The following is a 12,324-nucleotide window of genomic DNA, read 5'->3' as shown; positions in this document are numbered from 1 at the left end:
CAAGGTGGCTGCAGAGTCACTTGAAGCCACATGCCTCACGGTAGAGAAGGAACTCTTAGCCTTTGCAACAGCATGGATGAACCTGGAGAGTATTATGCTAAGCAAAGTAAGTCAGTCAGCAAAAATCAAATACCATATGATCTAACTAATAAGCGGAATCTAATGAACAAAATGGGACCGTAAGCATAGACACGTGGAACAGACTGGCCAGTGCCTGAGGGGGGTGGGGGTGGGAGGGGAGGATTGGAGGTGACTGGTTAGAGAAGGTGAAGGGATTAGCCAAAGAACATATATGCATAACCCATGGGCACCGACAACAGTTTGGTGAAGTCCAAGGGAGGGAGAGGAGGGCAAGGGATGGGGGGTGGGGGGGGAGGACACTGAATAATGTCAACATCAAACATTTAAGAACAAAAATAAAGAGCTCATACCCTACCTAACTGAGAGAAAAACGCTCCCCCAACCAGCACCTCTTTAAGAATAGCCCTGGAGCTTTGATTAAACGCTGCATCACAGGACAGGATCTCAACTTGAGGTTTGAAGGTCCTCAACTCATCCCTCATCACCCACATCATTTCTGCAAACAGTCGGAGGAGAGCAGGTCTCCCTGTCCCTGCAAGAGCTCCGTGGACAGCACGGTGCATAGCAAGCACCTGACACCCGGGTGCCCTTTGAGAGCTGCATCCTGAAGGGGGAGGCCCATCAAGAAACTCCTGACTAGAGCAAAAACCTCATGTTTTGTGACCCGGGCAGCTGACTACATCAAAGTTTGCTTTTCACAGGTGCCGTGTGTCCTGTGATGGATTCTGGAATGAGTGCCGGTTACCAAGACTCGGCACTCCTCAGAGCCAGGACTGAGCTGAGGGCGGGAATGTAGGAGCAGTTGGATGTCCCATTTTTCAACCCAACTGACAACCTTAAAAGCAATGTCCCCATGTTCTAGTTCTAGAGAGCAAAGGGGTTTTGAGAAGTAACAGCACCACAAAGATGCACCAACACAGCCCTCCATCCATGAGGGCCAAGTTAAAAATAGGATAAAAAGGCAAACGTGTGGGATTTGTTGGTGGGGATCGCAATTCCTATTTGTTTGTTTTCTTCTTTGTCTCAATAAATGATGAGCATATAAAAAAGTTAATCTGGGGGTCCAGGGCCATCTTATTAAAGATAAGACCCCATATCACACCATCTGACAGAAGTGTCATCACGGAGAGCAGGAACCAGGAATCTTCTTGAACCCTTGAAAATAGGTTCAATTGCCCTAGCTGGTTTGGCTCAGTGGATAGAGCGTTGGCCTGCGGACTAAAGGGTCCCAGGTTCGATTCCAGTCAAGGGCACATGCTTGAGTTGTGGGCTCAATCCCTAGTGAGGGGCAGGCAGGAGGCAACCTATCAATGATTCTCTCTCATCATTGATGCTTCTATCTCTCTCTCCCTCTCTTTTCCTCTCTGAAATCAATAAAAATATATTATAAAAAAAGAAAAGAGGTCCAATTAACTCACAGGCTGTGGATCTGCCCTGCGGACATGAAGCCTATGAGGCTCCTGCAGCCCAGGTCCTGGGTCAGCCCCTGAGCTGCAGTGAACCGCTCAGGGAGACCGGGAGCTACAGCCAGCTCCCAAGGCCCCAGAGGGTCTGGCACGCGCTCGCTCGCCAAGGTGTAAATGCATGGCTGGGACATTCTAAGTGCTCGAGGCAGGTGGGACGGCTAACCTTGCGGCTGCATCAGAAAGGCACCTTCTTTTTTGTATCCTTGGCCAATTACTACTTCACTCCTGTGAAACCATAAAAATAGTCTTCTTGAAAGGTGGTGGTGGTGAGCAGAGGAGGGAGAGAAACCAGTGATTTGAGTACAAGCTCTCTACCACCCCACTGTCTGAATTCCCCGCAGACAAGCAGGCCTAAAACACTTCAGGAAATGTCATTATCCAAAGTGCAGTGCTTCTTGGTGGCAAAATGCTCAGGAATGCCCGCCTGCCCCTTCACACCTTCCTGCAGTGAGCAGTGATGAAGTGAATCGCCATTTCCCCGATGCCTGGCAGCCTGGGGTGGGGAAGGGGGGACCCGACTCACCTCCACACTTTCCAGAGATGCAGAGCGTCGGATCTGGCTTTTCACGGAGGCCTTGGCTTGCTGTTCTGGGAAACATTTGGTTCTGGGTGCAGAGTCGCACAGCTCAGGCCGGCTCCTCCGGCCGTACCACTTAGAGCCACTCACATACTTTGGTGGGACAGCATGGGAGGCAGCTGGAAAGAAAATGGGAGGTTCAGAGGGGTGGGCCTTTAAAGCAACCTCTGGGCCCATGCAAGCTACTGAGATGCCTTTTAAGAAGGCAGAGATTTGGACACAGAGTGCATGTCTTAATGACGGATGTACTTTTATGCTCACAGACTCACCTGGGAGAACAGAGGGAACAGTTAACAGCAGTTATCCTATTCCCCGGGCTGGGGACTGAGAAAGCCAGGCTGGGAGACAAGGATTTTCCACTCTAAACTTTACATGCTGTTTAAGGTTTTTGGTTTTTTCTTTAGAGATAGAGGAAGGGAGAGGGAGAGAGGGAAGGAGGGAGGGAGAGAGGCCGAGAGAGAGAAACAACATTGTGGGAGAGAAACATCAATCAGCTGCCTCCTGCAGACACCCCGACTGAGCCTCGAACCCTCAACCTGGTGTGTGCCCTGACCTGGAATTGGATTGGTGACCCCCTGGTGCATAGGGTAATGATCAATCAACTGAGCCACACTGGCTAAGGCTTTTTTCTTTTTTTTTTTCTGGCTAAGGCTTTAAGTTTTGTTTTGTTTGTTTGTTTTTTACCATATTTTGCTTTTATTTAGGTAATAAAAAACTAATACAAAATCTAGCTTTTCATACAAAGGAAAAAACCTTCCCAATAATCCAGGAACAGACCACTCCAGAGACAGGGAGGTCACTTTCCACCTGCTCACTTCACTCCAGGACCCCAAGGCCTGGATGGAGGATGCGGGTGGGCACAGACCTCAGATGGAGCTGTGTAGGCTCAGGCTCCATGCGGGTCTCAAGTCTGGGGCACAGGTAGGTATGGGCTTAGTTTTGAGGTTCATGAGAATCCCCTAAACCTGAATAATTTTGCACTTCCTTTTTGCCACCTTACCTGTCCACATCTGCACAGAGCAGCTGGGATCTCTCAGGCAGAGAAGACACTCGCTGACTCTGTGCTGGAGTCTGGCAGGCCGGAGAGAGACAGGGAGGGCAGCACAGGCAGTGGCCAGCACAGGACAGGGCTTCAGAGGGAAGCAACCAGAATGGGCCACTTGGAGAGAGAGAGAGCCCAGAGAGGCCAGGCCAGGAGACGAGGAACATTTCACTGCAGATGCATCTTGAGCCATATCCCAACAGAAGTCACGCCCCTTAAGGTCAAGTACCACCACATTTCTTTCTTTATTTCACAGCCACTAACCTTGGGACCATCAGAGGAAGAATGGTGATGCCAGTGACAGACAAAAACTAGGGACAGGGGCAGAGTTTCTGGGAGGAAAATGCTCACCTGGGACATGTAGAACATGAAGAGAGTGACATACAAGGCAGCTGACAGTATGCAGGTTGACCATGTAATTTCTCACCCCACTGAGGCACTTTGAGGTCATTGCAAGCACTATTACTAACCACCCCGGAACAACAGGCATTGACAGGCCCTGGCCCAACAAACTCTCACCATGTGAGAGAGCTCATGGGATCTGCTCAAGAAGAGGCCAAGTGGGTGGGGAAGAATCCTCCTCTTTCCACCCAAAGGTGGTGTCAGAAGAGGGACTTTTGTGTCAGGTGAGAAGGGGAAGCTGTGGCACGTGTGGGGAAACTGGTGCAGGACGCTTGGAGGGGAGCTCTGCGCGCCCTCCTAAGCCATCAGACCTCCACAGAAGCAGAGTCCTGGCCCCCAGGTCCGTACCGTGGCCACTTTCCGGGCTCAGTCTACTTGTTGGCACACCTGGAGATCATGCAACCAGCATGTGTTCCTGCCTTGTAGGCTTGATTTTCCTTCCTTCCACTGCCTCTCCGTAGATAACTCTTAGTCCATGTCCAGAGTCCCACTCTGTCCTGGATGCTGGCCCCACTTTTTCAGTTGCGAGCAAGTCAGCACTTCCCTTGAGTAACGAGTCGCCCAGAAAAACACATGCTCTGTGCAGATGTGGACAGGTAAGGTGGGAAAACACGTTTTTATAATATTCACCAATGTTCTCAAGAAACCTATCACCTCCCTCCCTCCAACAGGGAGAAATGCTACTCTAGAAAAGTGTCCATGTAGTAAGTCAGAACAGAAACAACAAGGGCAGAGGAATGATGGTAAAATGAATGGAACAGCCCACAGATTCATAAGAGTCATACCCTCTGGGGGTGGGAAGGACGGTAAGTCACCCGGCCACGCATATTTCAGCACAGGCACAGCCCAGCCCAGCCCCCATAACACACCGCAAAGTGTCCACAGAACACAAGATATGGCCCCTCATGGCTCTGGTAGACAGGGCAGCATACCTGCTGACCCAAGCCCTAGTCATCCAGTGGTGTCTTCCTGGTGTACATTTTTATTTATAGGAAAAGAGTAAAAAAATCTAAACATTAAAGCACATGTGGTTATCTACAATAATAAAAGCATAATATGCTAATTAGACTGGACAGCCAAACGACCTTCAGGACAACCTTCCAGACAAAGCTGGGGTTGCGAGGGCTGAGACCCTTGCACGAATTTCATGCATCGGGCCTCTAGTATGTTCAATAACGGCCTCTAATGAAAAGAGGAGAATGAGGGGAAGCAGGGATGTACCTTCAAAATCCCAAGGATTTGATTCCACAATGACACTCTCCTTCCTGGAGTATCAAAAGTACATTTTTCTGATCAGGGTGGGAGATTATAGGAAAGACTGGCAAGCAGATTAGAAAACAAGAAGAGAGTGATGCTATGAATGGAGTAGCAGGTGGTAAATGAGGCACTGAGGAGGCAGAGGCCTAAACCACATTTGACAAAAGGGCCTGAGACAGAGAAGGTGAACCAGGGGTGGAAAGCTGAAATGAACACCATCCTGGAGGGCACCACGCTTGTTCTGACTCTCCAGGACCACCAATGCTTGATCAGGCCTTCGAGCAGTGGGCTCCCTGCCTCTTGGATGGGTGCTTGGGGAAGGACACCAGCATGAGTCCCATCTGCTGGCATGAGAGCGAGAAGGTGTCTCAGGGAGGACATACAACTTGTGCTTTTTCTCACTGATGACAGTTTTGTTTTGTAATTTCTTTTAGATTTCAAAGCTTTCCTCAATTAAATAGCTGTATGCCCTCCCTGAGACACCTTCTCCCTCTCATGCCAGCAGGATGGGGTTTGGGGAGCTTCTGGGTTGGTGACCATTTGGAGCCTGGGGAGACTGGCATACGTAGAGAGGACCCGGAAGCTCCGGGCCCTTTCCCACATCTTGTCTTAGCATCTCGTCTATCTGGCTATTCCTGAGTCATTTACTTTTTTAAAAAACATGTTTTTATTGATTTTAGAGAGAGAGGAACAAAGGAGAGAGAGATAGAGACATCAATGATGAGAGAGAACCACTGATTGCCTACCTCCTGCACACCCCCTACTGGGGATTGAGCTAGCAATCCAGGCATGTGCCCTGACCGGGAATTGAACCCTGACCTCCTGGTTCATAGGTCAACGCTCAACCATTGAGCCACACCGGCTGAGCCTGAGTTAAATACTTCTTTAATAAACCAGTGATCTAGTGAGTAAAACTCTGAGTTCTGTGAGCTCCCCTAGCAAATTGATCGAATCAGAGGAGTCAGTTTTGAGAACCTCTGACTCATAGCTATTGGTCAGAAGCACAGGTGACAACCTGGACTTGCAACCAGTATCTAATGTGAAGAATTGCCGAAACCGGTTTGGCTCAGTGGATAGAGCGTCGGCCTGCGGACTGAAAGGTCCCAGGTTCGATTCCGGTCAAGGGCATGTACCTGGGTTGCGGGCACATCCCCAGTAGGAGATGTGCACGAGGCAGCTGATCAATGTTTCTCTCTCATCGATGTTTCTAACTCTCTATCTCTCTCCCATCCTCTCTGTAAAAAAATCAATAAAATATATTTTAAAAAAAAAGAATTAATGGGATTCAGCCCTTAACCTGTCAGATCTGACACTATGTCTAGGTAGATCATGTCAGAATTAATTAATTGTAGAGCACTCAAATGGTGTCAGAGAATTGCAGCACGGGAAAAACTACCACACATCTGGTGACCAGAGTGTCAGCAGTATTCAGAGTATTGTGCACAGTTTAAAGGAAAATAACAGGATTTTTATCTTATAATACTATTTTACAAAGAAGAAAATAGGAGAAAAAAACAGAAATGTTTTGTCCCAGTTGTCACTGCTCAGCAGTGATAGAGCAGGGTTAGAATTTAAACTCAACCTACTAGATTCTTCGATCAGGATATTATACCCCAAAAAGTTATACATAATGAAAAGAAACTAAAGTGAGGGGAGGAAATCCTCTTACCTGATTCCAAAGAACTACTGTCTTCATCCGAGGAGCCAACACCAGCACTTGATGATAACACTGCCACAAAACCTTCCTTAAAGTCCTCAAAGTTAACCTGGGTGAATTTAAGAAAAGAGGCCAAAGTTACTTTCAACAGAACAAATATATAATGCATCAGCCTTTTGTTTGTTTTATTTCCTCAGATGGAAACATCTTATTGTTGCCTTTTTGCATTGAGAACTTTTATTTTCCCCAAAAAATTTACCTAAGATTTTTTAAAAGGAGGAGGTCCAAGATGGTAATAACACAGGAAGAGGCTGAAAGCACACTGAAATATATACCTATTTAGAGAGCAATCATGCCTCAGAGACAACTGGGGACTGATTAGACAGCTTATGAATAAAGAAGAGAAAGAGAACAAGTAGAGAAGGCTAGGAAACCATGGGAGCCCCGAGTATCTGCAGGAATTCTCCAGAAGTGAAGGTGCCAGTGAGCACCACTGTTTATGTCCCTTGTCCACCTCCATCAGTCAGGTGGGGGCTCTCCACGTGCTCTGGCTTACCTGCAAGATTGCCATAGCACATTCTGGGAGCCCGTTTTGGCTCCAAACAAAGGAAGCAAGCAGGATCAACAACCCACTCCTACATGAACCTGGCCGGCCCTCCCAGACTACTACAGCGGTATAAGCCAGTGCCCCAGATGCCATAGGCACCTGCTTGGCTCCAAATGGACTCTCAAAACCACCCAGCACACACAAGGTCACTTTTTCAAGATTGAGAGAGAGAAATATTTTGTCTAATTCATATAAACAAAGAAAGGTGAACAAAATGATGGGAAGAATACCTCTCACATGAAGGAACAAGAAAAATCAACCAGAAAATAAAACTAATGAAACAGAGATAAGCAATTTGCTCAGTGGACAGAGCATCGGCCTGTGGACTGAAGGGTCCCAGGTTCAATTCCGGTCAAGGGCATGTACCTGGGTTGTGGGCACACCCCCAGTGGGAGATGTGCAGGAAGCAGCTGATCGATGTTTCTCTCTCATCGATGTTTCTAACTCTCTATCTCTCTCCCTTCCTCTCTGTAAAAAATCAATAAAATATATTTTTAAAAAAAGAAAAGAAAGAAAGAAACCAAGAGGGCTGAAGAATATAATGATACACCAGAAGTAATCAATAGTAGCTTAGCTAATACAGAAGAAAAGATCAGTGACCTTGAAGACAGACTAATGGAAATCAACTAATTAGAACAGCAACAATAAAAAAAAAATCAAGTGAGGATCATTTACCGGGCCTTTAGGACAATAGCAAGCACACTAACATTCACATTATAGGGGTCCAAGAAGGAGAAGTCAGAAAGAAATAAGAACTTTATTGGAAGCAATAATGGCTGAAAACTTTTCTGACCTGTGAAAGAAAAGAGACAGATAGCTCCAAAAAGCACAAAGAATTCCAACCAAGATGAACTAAAAGAGACCAAGACATATTGTAATTAAAATGGCAAAAGTTAAAGAGACAATCTTGAAGACAGCAAGACGAAAACAACTAGTTACAGAGAAAGGAAACCCCATAAAGGTATCAGCTGATTTCTCAGCAGCAACTTTATAAGCTAGAAGGGAATGGCAGAACATCTTTAAAGTGATGAAAGAAAGGAACCTATAACCTAGAATAATTTACCCAGAAAGGTTTCATTCAAAATTGAAGGAGAGAAAAGAGTTTACTGGACAAGCAAAAAATTAAGGAGTCCATCGCCATTAAACCAGCTTTACAAGAGATGCTAAAGGGCCTCCGATAAAAAAAAAAGGAAAGGTCATAAATAGAAATAAGAAAATATTAGATAGAAAAAAAATCTCACAGATAAAGGCAAATCCTATATAATAAAAGGCTAATATGCAAATCGTCCCCTCGACTGGGAGTTCGACTAGGAGTTCAACCGGGAGTTCGACCAAGGGGCAGGGCCAGCCGGCCAACCACCTGCGGCCCCTCCCCATAGCTGACCCCTTCGCCAATCGGCCCCTCCTACCTCAATCAGGGTGGGCTGGCCAGGGTGGCAGCTGATCGATGTTTCTCTCTCATCGATGTTTCTAACTCTCTATCTCTCTCCCTTCCTCTCTGTAAAAAATCAATAAAATATACTTAAGTAAAAAAAAAAAAAAAAGAACAGGATATAAACAATTGTAACTATACACCAAACATAGGAGAACCTAAATATAAAAAGCAAATAGTAATGAATATAAAGGGAGAAACTCATGGTAATTCAATAAGAGTAGGAAATTTTAATGTCCCATTCACATCAATGAATTGATCATCCAGACAGAAAATTAATAAGTGGTCATAAATGTCACATTAGACCAGATTAACTTAATAAAAAGTAATAGAACATCTCATCCAAAAACTTCAAAATAATATACTTTTTCATGTGCACATGGAACATTATCCAGGACAGATCACATGTTAGGCCACAAAACAAACCTCAATAAACTCAACAAGATGCAAATCATATGAAGCATATTTTTTGACCATATGACATGAAAATAAAAATAAATTACAGAAAGAAAACTGGAAAAAACACAAATATGTAGAGACTAAACAACATGCTACTAAACAACTAATGGATCAAGGAAGATATCCTCAATGGGCAAAAACTAAAAGCGTTTCCCTTAATACCAGGAACAGGACAGAGATATCCGCTTTCACCACTCTTATTCAACATAGTGCTGGAAATTCTAGCCACAACAATCAGACAAGCAGAAGAAATAAAAGGCATCCAAATTAGAAAGGAAGAAGTATAAATGTCATTATTTGCAGCTGACATGATATTGTATATAGAGAACCCTAAAGATTCCACCAAAAATACTACTACAACTGATCATTGAATTCAGTAAAGTAGCAGGATACAAAATTAATATCCAGGAATCAGTTGCACTTCTATACACCTATAATGAACTATCAGAAAGGGAAACTAAGCCCTAGTCCAGGGGTGGGCAAACGTTTTGACTCGAGGGCCACAGTGGGTTCTTAAACTGGACCGGAGGGCCGGGACAAAAGCATGGATGGAGTGTTTGTGTGAACTAATATAAATTCAAAGTAAACATCATTACATAAAAGGGCACGGTCTTTTTTTTTTTTTAGTTTTATTCATTTCAAACGGGCCAGATCTGGCCCGCGGGCCGTAGTTTGCCCACGGCTGCCCTAGCCGGTTTGGCTCAGTGGGTAGAGCGTAAGCCTGCAGACTAAAGGGTCCTGGGTTAGATTCCGGTCAAAGGCACATACCCAAGTTGCAGGCTTGATCCCCAATAGAGGCAGCTGAACAATAATTCTCTATCATCATTGATGTTTCTATCTCTCTCTCCCTCTCCCTTTTTCTCTGAAATCAATAAAAAAAATATATTTTTTAAAGGGGGGAAACTAAGAAGAAACAATCCTATTTATAATTGCATCAAAAAAATAAAATACCTTGGGATAACAGGCACTGTTTTTAGCACTGACATGTTAACATCTGGACACATTCAAGAGACTGGAACAAGGTGAGTGTTTCTATCAGGAAAGTTTTTATCTAGGTTTTGGATCACCATTTAGATGACCTTCAATTTCCTAGAAAAAAGAACTATCTGAGTTCATTTTCTTTCTTGCTTAAATGAAATCACAGACTACTTCTAAACATAAGTATCCTTTGCTCCTTAATAGTAGACTGAAATTTTGTCCAACTGCAAGATGAATTTCAAGCTGTGTAACTTTCCTTTGACAAGTATCTTTATTCAGCTGATATTTATCAAATGCCAATAATCGCCAACAAAAGTATTCTGTGCCTTTCTTAATGAGAATGAAGTCAAATACCCACCCTGGCAAAGTGGTCATTTCCAAGAAGTGTCTGCAGAAGGATGGGAAGCTGTTTTTCCAGATGAAGCTTAAGACAGAGTTGGGTCAGCTCCTCCCGATCCAGAAAGCCTGTCCCTGTGGTGTCACAGCTGCTGTAGACTTCCCTGAGCTGTGAAACATAGTGGTCCTCTTCTTCCTCATCCATCCCATAGCAGGCTGGACATGACATGCGAAAAAACAAAAACAATGGTACACTATTACTGCCATACCTCACACATTCTCCACTGCTATGCTCCAGACGGTGTGGCCCAGGCCCCGGGTAGAAGCTAGTGTGTAAGGAAAGGTCACCAGAGCCTCTTGGGTTTATGTGGGGCTGGGAGGCATCACCTGCACCTTTGCAGAAGAGGCCAAAAACGTGTCACTAGAGAGCCAGTCCTCCTTCCGAGAAGTAGAAATTTTTGTTCTGTCAAAAAAAAAACAACAACCCACAAAAACCTATTACAGAATAATCAGGTAAAACGATGAATATGAAGATAACTAAAATCATCCAAAATTTCACCACCTAAAAAAATCATTAATATACATTCTAATTGTTCTCTACACATTTCAAGTATGATTTTTTCCCTTACAAATATAAGAAAAAATGGAAACTCCAATAAAAAGAGAGAATTTAAGTAGACAAATCATTAAAGGAGAAAAATATATGGTTAATAATCATCTAAAAATGTTCAAATTATTAAAACAGATACTATTTGCGACCTTCAAATTATCAAGAATGAAAATTTCATTGCTAACTGAGGCTGTCAGAGAAGGGTGTCTCACACATCCTGGAGGAAGCGACAGTTAGTAAATGTCTAGGGAGGCTACTTGATCTATACATCAAGAAATTTTGAAGTATTTTGATTATCTCACCTAGTTACTTCAAATAAATGAATTTCATAATCCCTTTTAAAAATTCCTTTATACTAAAAGAAACAATGCCACACACAAAGATATGAGTTCATCAGACTACTACTTATATAAGGACAGAAAATAACCTAAACCATCCAACAAAAGAATTTTTGCTAAATTATAGTGTATGTGCATGGCAGAATAAGAACTAGTCTTGAAAATCCATTCCTAAAAAAATATTTAATAGCACAGAAAATATAGTTAATAAAACATTAAGAAAGGATAACTACTACTTATAATAATTAGAGCTAATATATTCACTAGTCACTATACATATAATTCACTTATGGCTCATAATAGTTCTATCAAAAACTCTGCAACTTCCTGAGGAAAATATACAGAGTGGGGCAAAAATAGGTTTACAGTTGTTTACATGGAAAATAATACAATAATTAATAAAAAATTACACAAGAATAAACTCTGTTTCCCATACTCACACCTATAAACTTACTTTTGCCAAACCCTATATTCAAAAAAGAAAAAAGAAAAAAACCCCACCAAAATAGTAAGGGATGACTTTGTACTATTACATATTTTCCTAATTTATATCCTATACTAGAGGCCTGGTGCATGAAGTTCGTGCATGGGTAGGATCCCTAGGCCTGACCAGCAATCAGGGCCTGATTGGGACCTTCCTGCTGCCCGCCAGGGCCTTCCTTTATTCTGTGCCGCCCCCTGGTGGTCAGTGCATGTCACAGCAAGTGATTGAACTCCCAAACTCCTGAGAGGACACTTTGCATATTAACCTTTTAGATAGATAGATAGATACATAGATAGATACATAGATAGATACATAGATAGATACATAGATAGATAGATAGATAAGAGAATAAAAGGCTAACATGAAAATCGACCGAACAGCAGAACTGGTTGCTATGACGCGCACTGACCACCAGGGGGCAAATGCTCAACACAGGAGCTGCCCCCTGGTGGTCAGTATGCTCCCACAGGGGGAGCGCTGCTCAGCCTCAAGCCAGGCTGATGGCTGGTGAGTGCAGCGGCAGTAGTGGGAGCCTCCACAGCAGCACTAAGGATATTCAACTGTGGTTTAGGCCTGCTCCCCACAGGCATCTCCTGAG

At 43.9% G+C, this 12,324-nt stretch overlaps 1 protein-coding gene across 1 annotated transcript in view; it reads right to left on the bottom strand.

Moving 5' to 3' along the window:
• Positions 1–12,324, bottom strand: part of NINL (ninein like) — a 109,285-nt gene that overhangs the window by 54,942 nt on the left and 42,019 nt on the right. The window contains exons 2-4 of the mRNA XM_081098037.1: positions 10,317–10,510; positions 6,495–6,591; positions 2,071–2,243 (exon numbers count right to left, since the gene is read on the bottom strand). Coding sequence (XP_080954163.1) covers positions 2,071–2,243; positions 6,495–6,591; positions 10,317–10,499 — 453 coding nt within the window. The 5' untranslated portion in view covers positions 10,500–10,510. The remainder of the gene's footprint in view (positions 1–2,070; positions 2,244–6,494; positions 6,592–10,316; positions 10,511–12,324) is intronic.

Source organism: Myotis nattereri (assembly GCF_964212035.1).
Source record: "Myotis nattereri genome assembly, chromosome: 8".
In the NCBI taxonomy this organism is placed as follows: Eukaryota; Metazoa; Chordata; class Mammalia; order Chiroptera; family Vespertilionidae; genus Myotis; species Myotis nattereri.
Note: the sequence above shows the minus strand (reverse complement) of the source record. Positions and strands in the feature narration are given on the sequence as shown.